Source organism: Pygocentrus nattereri, chromosome 25, assembly GCF_015220715.1.
Source record: "Pygocentrus nattereri isolate fPygNat1 chromosome 25, fPygNat1.pri, whole genome shotgun sequence".
Taxonomy (NCBI): domain Eukaryota; kingdom Metazoa; phylum Chordata; class Actinopteri; order Characiformes; family Serrasalmidae; genus Pygocentrus; species Pygocentrus nattereri.
In genome coordinates this window covers 14,115,816-14,137,351 of record NC_051235.1, presented here as the reverse complement: position 1 = coordinate 14,137,351, position 21,536 = coordinate 14,115,816, and the positions used below count along the sequence as shown (strand labels likewise).

Below are 21,536 nucleotides of genomic sequence, written 5' to 3'. Positions count from 1 at the left end.
CCTCAGTGCTTGAATTGGCACAGACTCCCACAGATGCACCCGAAAATCCCATGGTTTTTGTATTTTGTGTCCAGCTCATTTAGATTTGATGGTCAGGAATCCACATACCTTTGACCATCTAGTGTATATTTCAACAATCTACTCGCTCATCTCTTCCAAAATTTCTTCCTTTCCCCACAATAATTGAAAAGATCATTTAAACTGTGTATATTGTGTTTACTCAGGATGTTTTTGCCTTGTATTAAATTTCCTTGAAGTTCTGAACAAATTGTGGCGTATGCAAATATTGAAGAAATCACTGTACATTACTCTTACAGCTCTATGAAAATTTAGAAATCAGGCATTTCTTGGCTAAGAAGAAGGTTTGGTAAATTAGATTTTTTTTCTCAGAACTATCCCTTTAATTCTTGTAATGCAAAATATGTGTTTCTTGCAGTGGGACTCCAGCTACTCGGGTCTGGCGTTGCGGCAGGCCGGAGCGCTCCCCGAGGGCCTCCATGAACGCGTGCGGTCAGCGTTGACCACTCTGCGGCGTCGCGGCTGCCTCCTGAGGGACCTGGTCCGCGTGCGGGACCGGGATGTCTTCACTGCCGTGTCCCGTGCTTTGGTGGGTCAACCGGGCTGCACCTACCGCTACTTGGACACTCGCCTCTTCACCATCCCTTGGCACTGCGAGGAAGAGGAGGGGCAGGTGCAGACTGAAGGCCAAAGCGAGAAGAACTGCTGTGACCCAGACCTGAAGAGCGCCTGCAAGGCATTATGGGAGCTCAATCAGTTCTTCTGCACGGACATCCAGCATCACAAGAATGCCCGGGGTGTCAAACGCAAACACAGCGAGACAGAAAACAGCGGCAGCCAGGAAGCCTCTAAAGAGGAGAGCAGAAGTGAGAAACCTGAAAAAGACCGAGTGCAGGAGGAGAAAGGGGAAAAGTCAGAGAAAGAGGAGCATAAGGAGGGAGAAGAAGATTCGGACAGTGGGCAGGGCTGCTCTCACTCCTCTCCTCCGCAGCCCTCGCTGACTGGCCCAGTTCATTTTAACATCACGCTCATTAACTACATGGACCCGGCCGGTATGACTCATCTGAAGGAGGAGCCCTACTATGGCATGGGCAAGATGGCGGTGGGCTGGCACCATGACGAAAACCTAGTGCCACTCTCACCTGTGGCTGTCTACAGCTACAGCTGTTCTGGAGAGACCAAACCTGAAGGTGAGGGCATGCAACAGTGGCCTGTATGGGGCAATAAGTTATATCACGGTAGTTAAAATGATGCCAATTTTTGAAAATTATGACAATGTTTAAAATTTTTGATGCACCACATTTTTATTCCACATCTGAATGGCTAAATGAACACATTACACTCCTTTATATTTTAGAAGGGTCTCTGGTTTGTAGTGTGGGAGCTGCCCGATAGGTGGTGCTGATAGAAAGAGGGAAAAAACTACAGCAAGGAAAAACCTGTGAAAAACTAAGCATGACAGTGGCTTTACGACGGCTAAGAACTCCACACGCTAAAGAACACATTTGATTTCAACCTTCACTCTAACATCAGTCACTAACTTTAAGCTCTCAGATATCCCATGAATGGGTGTAATTTTGACATCACTTAGCTGAAACCAAGCTATTTCTGTTGTGTATGACATGTTTAGCTTGCTAACTAAGCTATTGTTAGCACACCAAAAGCGCTACAGTCCGAAACACCAGAGGACATATTAGATTTTGGCTTTTTTTAACTCCAACATCAATCACTTAACTTATACTCTCTCATATTATTTTTTTATCATCAAAACGTGTTTCAGCAGGGCACCAATCGGCCAGAATCAATCCTGTACTGTAGTGTGTGCCGTTGTTTGGGTCTGCAGCCCTGTTTCACAGTTGTTATATATATGCTTTGACATTTATTGATTGATGCTTTAAATCTGAGCACGGTGTTCACTTATTTGGTGTCCAAATAATTTATATATATGCCATATAGGCCTCCAACTGACCTACTAAATTATTTGAATATTGTTTATCTGCAATATCATTATGACAATCAAATATTTATGGATATGGTTTGAGGCTGTTTCTTGAGAATATATATATACACTGCTCAAACACTGCTAACACATCCTAGATCTGAATGAATGAAATATTCTCATTGATAACTTTGTTCTGTACAAAGTTGAATGTGCTGACAACAAAAATCATCAATGGAAATTAAATTTATTAACCAATGCAGGCCTGGATTTGGAGTCACACACAAAATGAAAGTGGAAAAACACACTACAGGCTGATTCAACTTTGATGGAATGTCCTTAAAACAAGTCAAAATGAGGCTCAGTATTGTGTGTGGCCTCCACGTGCCTGTATGGCCTCCCTACAATGCCTGGGCATGCTCCTGATGATGTGGCGGATGGTCTCCTGAGGGATCTCCTCCCAGACCTGGACTAAACATGGCGTTGGTGGATGGAGCGAGACATGATGTCCCAGATGTGCTCAATGGGATTCAGGTCTGGGGAACGGGCGGGCCAGTCCATAGCTTCAGTGCCTTCATCTTACAGGAATTGCTGACACACTCCAGCCACATGAGGTCTAGCATTGTCCTGCATTAGGAGGAACCCAGGGCCAACTGCACCAGCATATGGTCTCACAAGGGGTCTGAGGACCTCATCTCAGTACCTAATGGCAGTCAGGCTACCTCTGGCGAGCACATGGAGGGCTGTTCGGCCCTCCAAAGAAATGCCACCCCACACCATTACTGACCCACTGCCAAACCGGTCCTGCTGAAGGATGTTGCAGGCAGCAGATTGCTCTCCACGGCGTCTCCAGACTCTGTCATGTCTGTCACATGTGCTCAGTGTGAACCTGCTTTCATCTGTGAGGAGCACAGGGCGCCAGTGGCGAATTTGCCAATCCTGGTGTTCTCTGGCAAATGCCAAGCGTCCTGCACGGTGTTGGGCTGTGAGCACAGCCCCATCTGTGGACGTCAGGCCCTCATACCATCCTCATGGAGTCGGTTTCTAACCGTTTGTGCAGACACATGCACATTTGTGGCCTGGTCGAGGTCATTTTGCAGGGCTCTTGCTGTGCTCCTCCTGTTCCTCCTTGCACAAAGGTGGAGGTAGCAGTCCTGCTGCTGGGTTGTTGCCCTTCTACAGCCTCCTCCACGTCTCCTGGTGTACTGGCCTGTCTCCTGGTAGCGCCTCCAGCCTACGACACTACGCTGACAGACACAGCAAACCTTCTTGCCACAGCTCACATTGATGTGCCATCCTGGATGTGCTGCATTACCTGAGCCACTTGTGTGGGTTGTAGAGTCCGTCTCATGCTACCACGAGTGTGAAAGCACCACCAACATTCAAAAGTGAACAAAACATCATCCAGAAAGCAGAAAGGTACAGAGAAGTGGTCTGTGGTCCCACCTGCAGAACCACTCCTTTATTGAGTGTGTCTTGCTAATTGCCAATAATTTCCACCTGTTGTCTGTTCCATTTGCACAACAGCATGTGAAATTGATTGTTAATCAGTGTTGCTTCCTAAGTGGACAGTTTGATTTCACAGAAGTTTGATTTACTTGGAGTCATATTGTGTTGTAAGTGTTCCCTTAATTGTTTTGCGCAGTGTATATATTCTCAAATATAACCAATTTATTTACTGAGTTTTTGATATGTAGTGTTGATAATGGTAAAACAGTGCTAAGCCTGGAAAAAAAAATTCTGTCATGAAAAAATTAATTTTATGCAAACATCTCAAAACTCATCAGAAAGTTTCAGGCATCAGGCAGAGTATTCCTAGCACTTTATACTTTCAAAACTCAACAAATGTCTGCTTCCTATCACCACCACTGAGAACAATTTGGACTCTCTAAAATAGAACATTTCACATTAACTCACCCTGAATAACTTTGATTACCTCTTAACCATTCAGTTATGCAGCATTGTTTACACATTGGTGCAATTCCCCTTTGTGCAGTATAAAGTAGACTTGCTTATGTGTTTTATGATATTGTATGACAAACTGGTATCTACAAAAATAGAAAAAAAGTATAAGAAAGACAAGCAGTAGCAGCATTCATCTTAAACCTGAATTTTGTTCATTCTTGTTTGGCCATTTTTATAGATTAATAGATGAACAGTTCTGTCATACAGAGTCAGAAAGCCCATAAGCAAGTCTGTTTGAGCTTCTTAATGACTTGATGCAGTGTAAAGCGAGCATGGTGTGATGTTTAGGCCTGCAGTTTGCACTGAACTAACTAGTATGGTACAAGTTTCTGTTACTTCTTTATTAGCCTTAATTAGTGTCATTAGCCTTGTAGCTCCATTGCTAAACTAAAGAAGCAAACTTAGGACACCAAAAATATCTTAGCTGACTGTCTACATTTGGGATAAGGGGAGAACTGTGGACATTTTTTGGTTAATGTGTGGATTAGCTTAAACGCAATAGCGATCATATAATTAGCCAGCCTGCTACATGCTAGCCAGAAGAAACGCTTATACATTGCCTCACTTAGTATTATCTTGCATTTTGCCAGCAGTTTGTGACTGTTGCATTTTTCTTGCTTGAACTGACCTCAAAGAAAATCAAAGCTAACAAGTGTTCAGATCAGTAAGATGGTGTTCATTTATTTGAAGAAACAGCATGTAAAAGCATGTATTAGACTGAGCAGAGCATTTCTTTAAAGAGAACCACCTGCCTTTGCTTTGTTTCACTCATACGTACCGACAAATTTCACCTTCGGCCTCGCTAGGGCCCGCTTCAAACACGGCCTGAGCGCAGCACAGCTTCGTATGCCTGTGCAGAGTTACTTTTCAGCTGCTCCCTTCTGAGGCCAAATTGACCTCTCAGCTCCCCTCTTCTCCTGACAAAAGCTTTTCCTGTGTGAACACACACCAGCTGCGGCGCTCACTTTAGAGCCCTCGCTCTGAAGCTCTGCAGACCAGGCGAAATGGAATCGTTACCAGGAGGACCCTTCTGCTTTTTTACGACTTCTTACAAGATTCCTGCGTTAGCATGCGCACATGTTCCATTGTTTGTGCCCCTCTGGACCGGATCCTCGATCGATCTGGTTTGTAATGCGGTAATGCACTCTGAAGTGAGCAGAACACAGCCGTGTTCTCACAAACCCGTTTTCACAATGCCTGCTCTTTTTGAAAAGTGTTTTCCGTGTCTCAGCAAAGTTCCTTTGAAAAGCTAAGCTTTTAAAGGTGCAATATGGCCACAACTCACACTGAACCACAAAACTTCCATTCAAATAGTTCTGTTCATCCACTGTTGTCTAATTATTCTATTCATTTTTTAAACTTCTTTAAACCTAGAAAGGCCAAGGCGGTCATTTGAACCATTTTCAAATTTTGCAATGTGATAATTTTGACAAATTAAAACCACTTTATCTGCTATTCCCTAACTGTTACTAAGTGCCTGTTTTAGTATGACATTGTCATTAGAAGTAATGACCCTCTCACGCCAATAAAGATTCCAAATTTTACCTTCTGTAAAACCAGATACATGAATATGCATTGATGTGTTGGTAAAAATGCTGTTTTTTCTGTGGAAAAGAAGTTTCTTCTTAGGAAGGCACTCGAGGGAGTGTTTACTTGTGGTCTCTTTGACTAAAATCAAGGTGATGCTTAATGTCATTGTCCAGTTATTTTGACTGAGATCCCGTGCCCATTGGTCATAAACATTAAGATGTCTTGTGATAAAAGTGCCCTTCCCTTATAAACTAATCTCATCTGAATAGTGCTTAGAAGAAAGTAAGGTACTGAAGATGGCTGAGCCCCATGTGAGGAAGGCCAGAAACATCATATTTTTAAAGGAACGGTATCAGAGTCAAATGTGCACGGCATTCACTTTGGATGATATCACATAGGATCACATAGGCTGCACTCAAATCACATACTACTATACTGTACATACAACTATAATATATGCACATATATGCACTGCTAATGGTAGTGTCCTGTTCCTGACGTACTATTTGGTATGGTAGTATATGGTTTGAGACACAGCCATTGTCTAGCTTTTAGCTACACATCTGCCCACACAAGATACACTTTACTGCCATGTCTTATGAATTTCCTTTAATAATATAGTTATATTTAACTATCATAAACAGTTTAAATAATACATAGTTGTTAGTTTTCTTGATACGCATAAGTTCATTTCATGCTGTTTTTGTGACCTTTTTTTTAATCTAATTTAATTTTACGGTCAAATTTGATGTTTAGCAGTAAAATAGGCAAGATTTTGACATGTGAAAGTAATACATTTGCTTTTGATACAGTGCTTTACTTACTAAAAGGTATAATTTGTGATGTTTATATAACCTCTGTTTTCTACTATTAGTACTGGCACTTATGGAATATTTATTTTTGAAAACTCAATTTAAATTTGTCATCCAGGCATTTCTCATGACATATCACAACAATGCAAAAAATAGTGGCCTGTGAAATTGTCCTGTTCTATATAACATATGTAACATATATTTCTCATAACATTTATATTCTCTGGTATAAATAAGCATCTAAAATTCAAACAGTCAAAATGACCTCTGTGGTTATTTAGAAGTTTTAGAATCCTACCCTTTCTAATGTTAATTCGAAGAAATCCAGCTATTGCTGTCATTCTCATATAATATTTAAACATAACTGCACAATTACAGGATTAATTAAAGAGTTTATATGGAATTGGACTTACATTCTGTACTGGTATGTTAGAGTCCGCTCTTCTGATCATTTCTCTGTCTGTCTTGATGTCAATACTTGACCAAAACTTGTAAAAAATGTAAAGAATGTTTTTTTCTTTACTCAGAACAAGAATGTACTATAATTTTATATGAAATATTACAATATTTCCTCCTCTTCTTAAAGACACAACAAAAAAAAGTTTAGAATCTACACTTTCAAACTTTCATTTCAATGAACTTACGAGTGAGAAATAATAATATTAATATCCAATTATGCCATGCTTTTGTTATTACCTGTGAAAACTGCAGCGTATAAGGGCTAAAATAAACCCTCATTGTGAGCTGCTGTCTACAGCTGTCCAGCTAGGTTTCTGATTGAATCCTGAGTAGCTGCTGATGTGCTTCATGCCGGAGGCCCTTTGAGAGCTATGTCAGGGAACGTGGGGCTGAAATTAAGTTACTATTTATCCCTGCTGAGCAAAGAGAAAGGCCTGCTCTGGGTGCGGGGCCTCTGAGAGGAGTTTAGTATTGATTTTACTGAAGGATGTCAACCCTGTACTCTTTGCTTTCTGCTCTCTTCTTTGGTTATTGGTCTCTCTCTCCTTACTCTCCCTCTCTCTCTCTTTTTCTTCTTCTTTCTTTGCAAGCCTGGAAGAAAGGAAATACCTCCAGTCATTCCTTACTCCAAACACTGCAGCCTGTATTTATTAAAACTTGCAGTATAAGGGTGCTGATCTAGGATTAGGTTTAGGGCCTGTTCAATATGTCGGATGATAATATCGGATGTTATAGAGGTCCTAGAAATTCATCAGTATTTGCGCTAAAGCTCCAAAACGTGTTGACTTGTTTTGAAAACTCACATCTATGACAATACAGGGTGAACTTAGAGTAAAGCAAATTTTTTATCACAATATTTTCTCTAATCTGGACAATATAGATTAGACATCCTTACTGTTGTCATATTCAGCCTCATTCCTTTCTTTCTACCTTCTTAGTCCTTAAAGGTGGTTAAAATGTAGTTAACAAAGGGATCTCGCTATTACACCTTTTCTAAGTTTACCTGTTACCACTAATGTAACATCACACGTTTTGTCCAGTAGTCTGCAATAAAAGCATAAAAATGAAAGAAAAGTTTTTCCTATTATTGAATTAAAAAACATTACATGTTTCATTACAGTATCCACAGGGTATTCAAATCTATGTCATGCGATACACCAGTGTACTGCATGAGTCAGGGGTCTTTCAGTCATGTTTCAGATGAAAGATGAAAAGACAAGAGTACCTCAATGTCCTCTGCTGTCTAGTCTGTTGCATCTGAAGTAGTTCACTTTGTTTTCGAGGCAGAGGACATAATGGAATAGCTGTTTTTGGGGCGGTTAGCCATAGTCTGGCATGGACACCTGAGCGATTGCCACATTTCCTCTCGTTCCGCTTGAGAAGTCTCCTGACTTGTCAGCTGCATCAAACAAGGCAGTGGTCTTAGAGGCCTTGTGCACCAAGCAGTGGACCAGCCAGTACTGATAGTGTGAATGACTCCAACATTTTCCCAGTTTCAAATGTTTGAGGATCAGAGATGTGAGTGTATGGGATGAACCTATGAAACAAATGGCTTGAGAAATTTGGTGATGCTGAGGGTAGCTTCTTATTAGTAAGTAAGTGATACTTTTTTGATCCCACAACCGGGGAAATTTTAACCCATCCGTGAAGTGAAACACCACATACACACCAGTGAACACACACACTAGGGGGCAGTGAGCACACTTGCCCGGAGCGCTGGGCAACCCTATCCAGCCTGGGGAGCAGTTGGGGGTTAGGTGTCTTGCTCAAGGACACCTTAGTCATGGACTGCCAGCCCTGTGGATTGAACCGGCAACCTTCCGGTCACAGGGCCAGTTCTCTAACCTCCAGCCCACGACTGCCCTTTATTGCTTCTCCGTTTGTGGTGGAACAGACATTTTGGACAAAAAGCTGCCGAACAAAAAAGAGCCTTGAAAGAAATTTTAGTATGTTAGAAAAAATGTTAGAAAACATTGTTCTGAGGTGGGTTTATTTACTGGAAGTGGTATAAATTTGAATTAGAATGTTATATATGTTTTCAGCCACAAACAGGTATATTTGAATAAAAAAAAAATCATGGTTAAAATAACAAAAATGTGTAAAGTATAGCAGCATTTATTAAAACAAGAAAAAAGTCTCAGACTGATTCTGGATCAGCACCTTTACACAAGAGTTTTAGTAATGTTCCTAAATTCTAACCACTGACTGCTGTTGTGTCAACAGCAGTGAAAGCGCCAGTGGAGAAAGAAGGACAAACTTCAAATGAAGGAGAAAAGGGGGGTGAAGAAGGAGGGAGCAGAGAGGAAGAGGAAGGGGGCGATGAGGGCACGAGTAAAGAAGAAGAAGAGAAAGAGAAGGCATGCTGGCGTGTGGGGCTGAAGGTGGCCTGGGACATCCACACGCCGGGGCTGGCCCTGCCGCTGCAGTCTGGAGACTGCTATTACATGACAGGTAGATGCACTTACAGAATTTTTGGTGTGCTTAAGGGTACATCAACACATTTATGCTTACAGGAATGGTTTGGAAATTCAGTATACAGAAATTTACATATACCTGATGTAGCCAAGACATGTTTGGTGTCCATATTTTGCTTCTTTGCTTCAATATTCATCCAAATCTTTTCCATGATTACATGCATAAAACATCTCTTAATCTGCTCAGACCACATCCAGACCAGGCTGCATAGAGTTGTCTCTGTGGTTTAGACCCCAGTATGACCTATTGTGAACTATAAAAATAATGAACTTTCACTGTGTAATTGAACACTGTGGTCAACCACTTTAACCCTAGAGTATGGACCCTACTAATTATAATTTGGTAAAGGATATTAATACAAGCCCTGTAACCAGCAGTTGTCCACTTGTGAGTGACTGGTATAAAAATGCATTGCAGAAACACAGAAACTGACTTTGCTGCTTACTTTGCAACCATCCTGTCTGATGTCTGGTATAAAAGAAGCTCACATTAGCCCAATTTGACCAATGATAAACGTCCTGTTGTGCAAGGATAGGCACACTAAACAATTTCCCAGAAATGCGTTCATGTTTTCTATGATAATTAAGTGGGCCTTGAGGTGGAAAAGGTTGAGAACCACAGCTCTACACCACATTCAAAAGTCTGTTTAACCTTAATGAAGACCTGGATATGGTGTTATTCAGCAACATTAGATTTGTGGCTCCAGCTTTAACATCTTGGAAACATAAAATGTGATCAGTGCAGAAGTTCTGACACATTTTATAATTTATTTTTTCTTTTCTTTTCTGTATATCAAACTTGCATCATGAATAGAAATTAGAAATTAAAACTGAAATGGAATTGAAATAGAAGTTGTACACTTAAATTTGCAGAAAAATGCCGTATTTAGGTTTTCTTATTTTTAATTGAATTTCCAGACTTAATATAACGACATTACTCATTGCATTGCTTATCATCGCGTTAGAGATGGTAAGACAAAACAAAAGAAAAATGTTATGTGGATCTGTGACCTTGATCTCAGCTGGAGAAAGAACGAGAGAGAGTCTGAGAGACAAGTAAAACTAATTCAGTCCTTGATTCTGATGGATAAAGCAGATGTGCTTACTTTAAATCCATGCCACACACACACACACATGTGTGCAGAACCTCTAACATTGTGTGTCTGATGACCTCAATAAGGACACTTTTTATGTTAGTCGTTCAGTGTGGACGAGCATGACTAATATTTTTTTCCCTTGGTCATACTCACATACACACGCAGACACAGACACAGTTTTATTGTCTCTCTTTAGATGTGTTCATCTGTTTGGAATCGGTGCGTGTCTGTGGGCCCTTAGCCCTCAGTTTTGCACGTCTAGGGTTAGGGCGTCCCAATTTTTGTTGAGATAGATTGGTAGGGTGAAGTGTTAGGGCTAAATGGTCCTCCAAATAGAGATTTTTCAGCGGCTCACTCCAAACAGAGTGTTATGAGGAAATGTAGAAAAACCGGCTGCGCGAGCGAACCATTGTATTATCTTCGTTTGATGTCGTTTCAGTGTATTATGGTCATTTTCTTCATAACAAGCACAAAAAATCACTAATAGCATGCTAATGTCTCGGTAGCTAGCTAGCTAACTTTCCCATTCCCTTTAAATAGTCCGGCAGTGTTGACGCCTGAATCGGCAGAATATCACTGTTGCTCCATTTAAGGTGGAACAGGAAAATTCGAGCAAGAACCTGGAGAATAGCTGACTTCAGCTTTGTATTACCAAAGAATCAGCTGTGGGTGATAATAAATAATTGTCTTATACCCCTTCTTTGAAAGCATATGATGCCCTAAATTTAACTAAAGCATTCTCTGCTATCACTGAATACGGGCTGGGTTTCCTACAGAGCACCGCTAGTAGCTGGTAATTTATTTATTTATTTATTTGTTTAATTTGAGGGTCCCATTTCGTAGGGCAAGATTTCAACCACCACCCCTTGTAACTCAGTTCCAAGGGTTTAGGGTGACAATCGAAAAAAAAGGGTAGGGCCAAAAAGAAGAAAAGGGATTGGGCCTTTCTCTCTCTCTCTCTTTGAGTGAGAGGCCTCTAACTAGACTTGATTTATGTGTTATCAGTCTGTTTTCAGTCCACTGTGATGAATTGTATAGAGCTGAACCACTACATAGTGGGTTGGTTATTAATTACATTCAAAAGCTACCAAATTTATTGGTTTTCTATTTGGCCTACATCTAAGTGGCCAATGCCTAATGACATCAGCATGGACTTTTCTTGCCCCACTCTTGACAGAATATGAAGAAATCCACTCCATATTGGATTAAATGTGTCCCAGCATCTGTGGTCTTTTAAAGGGCCCATATCATAGAAGATTCATGAATTCATACCTTGAATTTTCCTTGCTTTGTTGATGTACTATATACATAGTACCTTTATATTTTATGTACCATTGCTTTCCAATATATCAACAAGTGAATAGAAAATGTGCAGAATAATGCCATATTTAACTGTAGAGGAACTTATTCTCATCTCACCAATGAAACCTGCCATTTGACCAGGTGTATTCAAACTAAAACCAACCTTTTTAGTTTAACCTCACCCAGTCATGATGAAGTTATTAGGAGTGTTTCTGCCTGGACTCAACACAGGATGGCCAATCAGAACAGAGCTCATTTCCATATACAGTATTAAAGGAGCAGTAACGGCCTTTTTTATTCTAAGGGGAAAAGAGAGGTTATAAAATGGTCAAGTAAAATGAAATATGATGTTTTTTTTAGTCATACAACCACTCAATAGTAACAATTTAAGGAAGCAAATAAAATACAAGAAAAATATAGGATATGGGCCCTTTAAACATCTCTTTATCTTTCTGAGGTTTCTAGATGCGAGCTTTGCAGCTCTAATAAGAAAAAAGACGACGCTGCGCTTTGTCTGTAATTTCCTGAAACATTATTTGTCGCCGCTTTGCCCCCTCGATCCGCTAATGCCTGAGCTGTCGAGTGCAAATTGAATCACTGTATTTGCACCAAATGGAATTTAGGGGCTGGTTAAGGAAAGAACAATGCGCCGGGCCTCAGCCCGTAATAAGATTTCCAGTTTTGAATGCTCCTGGGAGCGGGCAGACGCTTTGACCCAATAGATTTAAAAGCCTGCTTCCTCGACTGGACAGGAGGCAACCCCGATGACAAGAGAATAATGATAGATATTTATTACGGGAATTTGTTTCGCCTCATGATTCATTCAAAGGGCTTGCGAGAGGGCCCGGGTCGAGAGCGATCGCGCATTATTGAATATAAAGCGTTCTTAAAAGGATGTAATACTAGAGGGAGGAATAATAGTCTGGAAAGGAAACACAACCAGACGTGGCCACTTTGGTTTTTTAGGCCTTTTCATAGTTACATAGCACACAACAAAGGCAGCCAGCGGGAGTCCTTCAAGACTTGTGCATTCTGAGGAGTTTTAGGGTCATGTTTTAGTACTCCTGTCCTAGGCTGGAGGCCGTAGAGAGGGAGAAGAAGGGGTCCAGACCTTTTGATTTGTTGAACATGAGTTTTCAGGCTTTTTCATAGTTACACAGTGCACAAAAAAGGCAGCCAGCAGGAGTTCTTTGAGACTTGTGTGTTTCAGGGGTTTTAGAGTCACATTAGTTCTTCTGTCCTAGACTGGAGGCCGAAAAGAGAAAGAGGGAGAGAGAAAGTCGTCTGGAGCTTTTGATTTGTTGAACAAGTGTGGAGGCGGAAAAGAAAGAGTGATCCATGTTTTTCCTTGTATTATTGCTGCCTGAAATATGGGAACATTGATTCAGTAGGGTCTGACTGATATGCAGAATTTGTCACCATTAACAATACTAGTAAACTTTAAAAGATTGATAATTAGCACAGTATGATGTGAGTAAAACTTTAATCTAGATATTTTTAAGCCTGTTTGAAGATTAACTCATGATCTTGCATTCTTTCTAAAAGAACTGTAATCCATGAATATAGTATAAACACACAGTAGTGTGTCCACCCTTCATTTGTCATTTTTTTTAGCCATTTTTGCCATTATGTTAGTCATTTTGCAGTTTTAGGCATTTAAACCAGAAAACTACCCAAAAGCCTCAACAACTAAACATAACATCTACATTTTCGTTATTTTGTCTGTCTATCTTTTGCATATATTACAGCTCGTATTCTTCTTGAGAGACTTCTTTTCAGTTTTTCTGCAGGGATATTTTTCTACACCTCCAGAGTTCAGTGGTAGAATTCAGTGAAGTTGACCTCTATGGTCTTTTCGTGGCCAGTTCTTTGTTTTGAGACCACCACGTTTGTTTGATGGGAAAATTTCCTTTTCTCAGTAAGGGCTTCTTGACAGCTACACATCATTTAAAATCCATAGTGTTGAGTTATCTTCTCCCAGTGGAAGGATGGTTAGAAACACCTGTTAGTTTTTTTCAGAAAACTTTTAATTTCTGAAGAAATAGTGAAGCTTCTCCTCTCTCTCAAAGCGAAACGCTTTAAATGCTGTTTGTCTGATGGTGACAGTTACCAGCTCTTCCATGGCTTAACTCCAGTTTTGGAAACTGCTGTTTTTGCAGTTTTTGCAAGTGGATAAATTATATGGGTGACACTTTATAACAGATTATATAGATCATTAGTAACACATTAACAACATATCAGTGAAGTAGCAGTAGTGAAGTATCTGAATGTATTGAAATAAATATCTTGTAGATATTCTGTGTATACATTACTTTCATTAAGTAGATGTATCATTAATAAGTTACTTTCATTTCTACCTTACCCAGCCTTACCCAAAACCTAACCCTGGCCTAATCTTATACCAAAACCTATCCTAACCTTCATAAATTGATGACATGTTACTGAGGGTCCGTTAAGGGTTTGTTTTATCTAAAAGGAACGCTAAAAATGAAGTGTCATTGTTGTATATATTCTCTATGAAATATCTCCTGAATAATAAACTATTTATCATTAATGGCTGTTATGACTGGAACTTAAATGAGAGGTTCTTGACTCTTCTTTATATCTGTCTGTGTGTATCTGTGTGCCTGTAGATGACCTGAACAGGACACACCAGCATTGCGTACTGGCAGGGGACACAGCCAGATTCAGCTCAACGCACAGAGTCGCACAGGTGAGGCATGCCTGTCTCTATGGTTATTTGACCAGTTTCACCTGTGCTGATTTTCTTAAACCTTAGAAGCCAGTTATTGCCAACGATATGAAAAGCACAGTGTATCTGATATTAATTACTTCTGCTTGTGGCTTATTAAAACAAGTGTAGAAACTCTGTCAAAACGTTCAGCTGATACTGTTTGTGTTTGAAGGTGGGCGAAAAAATTGTCAAACTCAACTTTATTGTCCTTTCTTCTCACAATTTATGTCTTGAGTGAGGACCGAAATGCAGTTACTCCAGGACATAGTGCTACAGTCAGCCGAGAAGAGCAGCAGGCAACAGAGCAAAAGACAACAAATACACACAATGGACTATACAAACACTACAGTTGTGTGCAAAAGGTTGCATACTCCTGGTCAAATTATGTTTTGTAGATTTTTTCTAAGTGAAAATAAGTTAACACATCCTGTCCATAAAGCACACTTACATATGACATTTTTCTGCTAATTTTAGAGCACAGATTCTTTTTTTGCTGAATTGATCATATTGGAAAACACATGACAAATGTAACTTTTGTAAGTGGCACACTGTATATTTTTTTTCTCCTAAATATGTTCAATTCAGCAGCAACATTTAATATGTTAAATGAACAGTAATTGTACCTTAAAATGTGCAGAAATGTGTTCTCTGTAGAGAATGTGTCAACTTGTTTTCACTTAGAAAATCAACAAAATGTCATTTATCCAGGGTGCCCAAACTTTTGCATACAAATATATATTGAAAAAAAAATTAAATACGATATTCAACAACTATACAACCATTAAGCATCGGAGATTAGAGACTAGACAGTGTTCAGTGGGGTTGAAGAAAAAGACCTGTTTTTAGTCCATGTATTATTATCAGTGCATTAATAGAGGAGATTCTTTATTGTAATTAGAATTTAATGAAAAGTTATTGTTGTTTGTACAGTTTTTCGTCATTGTTTGGCATCAAAACAAATTGAAAAAATATTCAAAGTGCATCTGTTGATACAGAGTGTAAATAATCTAACATAAAAGTAACTCGTTATGTAGCGCTAGAGCTGGGTGACATGGCAAAAAAATGTTATCATGATAAACAAAATTCATATTGTTTGATATCAATACATACATAGATGTCAACTCATTATTTCTTTCAGGTTTAAAGGCTGATTTTTGCTCCTGGGTGGTTAATTGCTTTTTTAAACTATCCTTTATGGTCAGAACAGGACAAACACTCACCAAACAGTGGAACATGTCACAAATCTGTCATGTGACAGTGGGAGAGAGTTTCTGGTTGGCTGTTTTTATAAGCTGGAAAAGCACGGCCGCAGTTAGTGCAATAGTCATAATTTAAGAAAGAAAAGATTATTTTAGCTGTCTGGTGATGAACAACAAATGATAAACAAGTGGCCAAAAACAGTGCTAAACTTTTTAGTTTCTCACCGTCACCTTAGTACGAACAGCAAACATTAGCTGGCTCAGTACGTCAGTGATGGATCACACTGCCTTAGTGCCATCAGTCCTAACACAGTCATGTCAGAGCATATCACTGTATTCAAATACCAGCTAACAGACAGCTGGATTTCTCTATACTAACATAGTAGTTTAGGGTGTGAACCGCAATATATCCAGCACCAGACAAACAGAGTCCTCCTTTTAGGTGTGTTTAAACTCTGTGGTGGTTTTGTGTCTTGTTTGATCTACAGTATCATCAATTCGCCATGCTGTGCGAGTGAGGGAGCGTTGCTTCAAGTTAGCCAGCTGCTAAAAACAGCTAGCCTGGAAAGATAGTGTTCTCCCACTCTCCATTGCCTCACAGCCTTCCTCAGTTTACTTTCATTTAAATCAGGGCTGTAACTAACATGAACCCACTTCTTGCTTTAGAATGCACTAATATTAAAATATTACTGAGCGCTATAACTGTGCTGTAGTTGTGAGGATTGTGATTGTGATTTAATGCTGCTAAAGCTTGTTAGGATGTACAGAAAGAGGTGACATCACTCTTCCCCCCCTCCCTAGTTGTCGAAAAACTTGGAAGCGCGCCGTCTCCTGGTGACATCAGAGTAGTGTCGCTTTCCTTGCAGTTGAAAATGCCACCGGGGCTGTCGCTAGAATGTGGGAGTGTGAGGATGGTGTATTATATCAAAAATTTATCAAACGTCTTATCGCTGTATTGAGGAAAAGTTATATTGCGATAATAATCGTTATCGTTTTATTGCCCAGCGTAAAGCGCGTACGTAGCACACGGTGTAATTGAGTAACTACATATATACATTTAAATGTAACTGTTTAACAAAAAGATAGTAATAACTGTAAATTTGGGGTTTGTCTCTCTATCTTCTTATTTTTTAAGTACAATCTTATCCATCATCATCCTATCCAGAGCTGTTCTTAATTGTCTCAGACCATCCATGCCTGCTCACTTGTGTGCTATCCAAAGAAAAATATAAGACCTTTTGTGTGTGTGTGTGTTCTTTAGAGTGCTTCTCAGAGTATATTAGCTTTTAGATTTGTTGTTGCTTCAACATCATAGCTCAGTTAGATTCTTGTAGTTTTTATCAGAATGCATTCTTCTTCTAGTTATGCGGTGATTATTGAAGAAGAGGTTTGTCTTCTTGTCTAGTGTACAACAGGTACCTTGGAGTACATCCAGAAACGCTGCTCTGAAGCTTTGGAAAACTTACACACAGATCCCGAGACTGGTACCAAGAGTCTACGCTCTCTACTCCCTTTCACCCTGCAGCACATAGAAGACATCCATAATGAGGTGTGTGTATGTGTGTGGGAATATTAGTTTTTAAAGGGCCTATAACAAGCCAAATTGTATTAAATATACTGTGTGTATATATATACTTTGTAGGTTAACAGTGTCTCATTGTTCTATCCCTTCAATTTTTAATAAGAACAATTTCTAACAAAATAGTAAAAACAAAACTGAACAACATATAAATAAAAATATGTTGCTTTTTAACATTAGCCCCACAAGCCCATCAAAATAGTGTTAAATGTTACTTCACATCTTCTACAAGGCAGAAGTTCGCTTCATATTCTACAGTGTGTTGTTCGAATGATCTGTATCACCTTAAATGGAGCATGATACATTCTGATACCTGTACTGGTGCCTGAATGAAACCGTCATTCTGCTGCACCGATTAAGGTGGAATGAGAATTTTGAGTAAGAAGCCAACTTGGCTTTGCTGAATTTCTTAAGTCATTTGTCTCATACATGCATCTTGTACACTTGTGCCTCTGATCACCAGAAGATGCTGGTATTTAGAAAATATAAATTTGACATTACATTCATGATATCAATATCATGACTCTGGCCACAAGACCATGACTCGTGCTGCATTTTCATTTTCATTTGCAATATGACTCAAACATCCCTGACTCAGTCATTCAGCTAAACAGGCTAACGTTCACATGGTTTGCTCTGTTTGTACACTGTGTTAGCTGGGCTTATTTGTGGCATACCTACATAATGGTTATGATGAAACCTATTCCTGAAATGACAGCTGCCAACTTCTAAGTACATTCCACTCTCCAGTTCATTCCATATATGGAAACAAGGCTGGAAAAAATCCTTTTCATCATTTATTTTTTGGGTTGTCACAAAAGTAAACACATTTACATATTGTCACTGTTGAGACAAAACCTTGTATCTTCACCTTATATATAGCAGAGCAGTCAGTCACAACAGAGGTCATTTAAATGTATCAGTCTTAAAGACACAGCAACAAAAAAACAGCCTGTTTAATTTTAGTAGATAAAAACAAGTTATTCATGTATCGATTTCTTTAATCAGGCTCCACCCCTTGTTGGGCTGTTTACATGTGTGTTGTGTGTCACCCCACCCAGTCTATCACCCAGTCTGTGTTGTTCTCAGCTTATCACACTGTTAATTTGTGACTTTTTCCCTGTTTATTTTTCTTTACATTTGTTAGCTCTGCTTTCTAAAAACACACTCTCTCATTATTTTGTATTTAAAACTTAGAAATTAGCTTAGTTCCTTAGTTTAATGTCTCCCCTTGTTATTTGTGTCTGCCTTTTCTTCTGTCATTCCTCCAAGTTCAGATAAAACCTTCTTACACTTGCATCCTGCTTCCTTTCCAGCTCATCTCTCTTTACATCATGTATAAATGAAGTATGTCTGGTGATGGTACAGAAACCCCCACAAGCATCATAAGAGGACCTCAGAGAAAAAATAAAATATGAAGAAATGTAGGATAATTATTGTGCGCTTCATATCCTCAAAAGTACAAGCCTTTACATTTACCCTCTTTACTGTTTCATGGAACACAATATTTATACTTCAGACCAGATTTTTTGCCTTACAGATCTTCTAGGAATGTTTAATGTGTGATGATATTGCCGGAGACATGTAATTTGTCTTTATGCGAAAGATTCATGCCTTTGAATGTTTCATCCCTCTCTATTGTATATCGTGTTTTCCCAGATTGCATTTGTTCTGTGATGTAAATACGGCCTGTAAGCATGCTGTAATCAGCCAATGATGAATAGGGCACTTCATTCACTGTACATATGCATTGGCTACATGACTTAATGTGGGTTACAGGGGTTAAGGCAGAGGGAACTTTCTGCTGACAGCAGAAGCTAGCAGCTAGAATAGCCCACCTCTCTCCTCTGCCCCTCTGTTTGAGTATGTGGAGATGCATGTGCGTATTCATTTCCATTAACATGAGCCTTTGTGAGCCAGGGCGCCCACCTCACGCCATGACCGACGAGGTGGCCGGAAGGTTGTTTAAAGGTTGTACATACCATTAATTATTCAAACAGCGAACAATGGATCTTTCCGAGGGCTTTTCCATCACTGGGCCCCCACGGATGCTGCTGTTCTAACCCCAGCTCCTTTGGATTACCAGCCTAGCCTCCTTTGCTCCTTCTCCACCAGCCTTTTATGGAAAGCCCAACACCACGCATGTAGCTTCCTCTGGGGTGAGGCACCCAGCGTGCTCCCCCTCACTCCTGATTGATTGGGCCTATTTGTTTGAAGTTGCCCATGAGGGCTGGTGTGAGCAGTTCAATGATGTATTGTTGTTTTGAGTTATTTATTACCGTGGCCCAGTTTTTGCACGTCGGGACGAGCGGTCTTGTTTGACATATTCGACTGCGTCAAGAACAATAGCATGGCAGTGCTGAAGATCCAAACGTCTGCTTTCAGGTGTTTCGGTGAAAACAATGAATTGTCCTGGTGGGGAGTGGAGATGTGTGAGCCGTAGGGCCTGGAAATGATTAAGACTTTGTGCTGATAACAGTGCAGATTTTAGTGGACTGGTCAAAATATAGGCTCTCATCATTTTTAGGACTGTCATATGATTAAAATAATGCATCCCAGTGAGAGCAACAGTGGCTGCATGTTCCAACTGGCTCTCATTCTTGTAAATTCCTGTATCACTCGAGGTTCTTAAGCGGAGCTGTAGCTTTCCGTTGTATGATTGCTTTTGTTTATTGGCTTCTTTTTAAAATAATCTATAGGTCTCTCATGAGCATCATTCCAGCATAGTGTGCAGAAGCTGCTTAAAGATTTTGCTTAGAGGCTTTTTAAAAGCTTTCTTTCAATGAGAGGGCTTCAGTCATAGATTCTGTCATAGCAACAACAAGCACCTGGGCTTCAGCCTGCATGATGGGTAGTTTGAAGGGTCAAACAAGGAAAACATGTTAACAATGTTAAAAAAAAAAGCAGTATTATGTCTTATGTGAGTTAAATAGAACCCATGTGGAATTAGTCATACATTTAGATTAATGCATTTAACAGAGTTATCCAGAGTGACTTTTTAATTATGTTATAGAAGTATGTGAATGTAGTAGCAGGTCTTGCCCAAGGACTCTTATTTACAAAGCATTGGGAATCAAACATCAGTCTACACCATGCTACACCAACCACATGGCCTGTTATGCGGTCTGTCAGGGTACAAATCACAAAGATTAAGTCACAGCACACTGTCCATTTGGGTTGGTAAGTAAAGGAAATTTCAAGATTCTGACCTTGCAGTGTCCTATTTTAAGTGTGTTACCCTTCACACACAATGTGTGAGTATGTGTTAGCGTGTGAGTGACACTGAGAGCTTGTGTGCATGAGTGCGGTCCTGTGTGTGAATTACCGTGAGTTTGAATATGTGTGTAAATATATGTGCATGCATGCAGTGTGTGTGTGTGTGTGTGTGTGTGTGTGTGTGTGTGTGTGTGAGTGCGCCTGGATATTTGTGAGTGTGTGTGTTTGCACAGCAAACACTGAAGGCTGGCCTTTATTGATTGAACCCAGTTCAGGAGGTTGTGGGTAAATTGATTGGACGTGCTGGGAGGGGTGTGTGTTTGGGTGAGAGAGAGAGGGAGAGTGTGAGAGAGATTTGAGAGACCTCACCCCACTCTAGCTAGTGGATGCTGTGCTGCTATGAGTGCAGGTCACTGCATGGAGCACTCTTGGTCACTGCCAGAGCTAATATGCAGTTAGCACTTCCCTTCCCGAGAAAGAGAGAGAAAGAGAAAGAGATGAGGGAGATATGTCATCCACAACCTATTTCTGCCATCACATCCTTGTCAGTGCACTGTCATACTAACTAGGGCCTGACAGATGTAAAATGTTTTTCATTGATAATGAGTTTAAAGAGTTTTCAATTCCAATTCCAATAAGAGATTATATTGGCAGATATTATCACTAATCGCTAATGCGAAGAATGTGATGATGAAGCTGGTTGGATTCAGATAGTTTAAGTAAACAGTGTGTTACAAAGTGACAGGGTTGTTGTTTTAAAAAGGCGCATGTGTTTTATCCATAATGGTGTTTTTGATTCAATTTACCAGTTCAGCCTCTATTGCTATAGGAAAGGTGGGCAGTCTCTGTAAGAACTGGAATAAGAATATAAACCATTTACTGTATCTTTACAAATGAGTGAGATTACTGTCGCCCACAGAAACCAGCCTTTCCTCTGTTAGCGAAAGAGTTGGGAATTTGGATATCAGCATAATGTTGACTCAAATGGTTAAGTTGCAAACTTCTAAGCCAGGACATCGTATTTGGGATGATTCCAAATGCACATGAATGCAGCATGTGTCCTCCTGTTGGTTTTTACTCTCTGTTTCTCTACCTGTGCATGTGGCATTTACTGTGAGTATCTGGAAATGCCAGATGCTTTGTCTCCCTCTTTGTGCCCGCTGCAGGCCGGCTCTGCAGGAGAGCTCCCTCCATGTTGGCTCAAAGCTGTCT

The 21,536-nt window shown here is 40.0% G+C and overlaps 1 protein-coding gene across 1 annotated transcript in view; it reads left to right on the top strand.

Moving 5' to 3' along the window:
- The window catches only part of fto (FTO alpha-ketoglutarate dependent dioxygenase), a 227,631-nt gene that overhangs the window by 44,807 nt on the left and 161,288 nt on the right, over nt 1-21,536 (top strand). The window contains exons 3-6 of the mRNA XM_017693109.2: nt 437-1,208; nt 8,947-9,174; nt 14,230-14,309; nt 16,935-17,078. Coding sequence (XP_017548598.1) covers nt 437-1,208; nt 8,947-9,174; nt 14,230-14,309; nt 16,935-17,078 — 1,224 coding nt within the window. The remainder of the gene's footprint in view (nt 1-436; nt 1,209-8,946; nt 9,175-14,229; nt 14,310-16,934; nt 17,079-21,536) is intronic.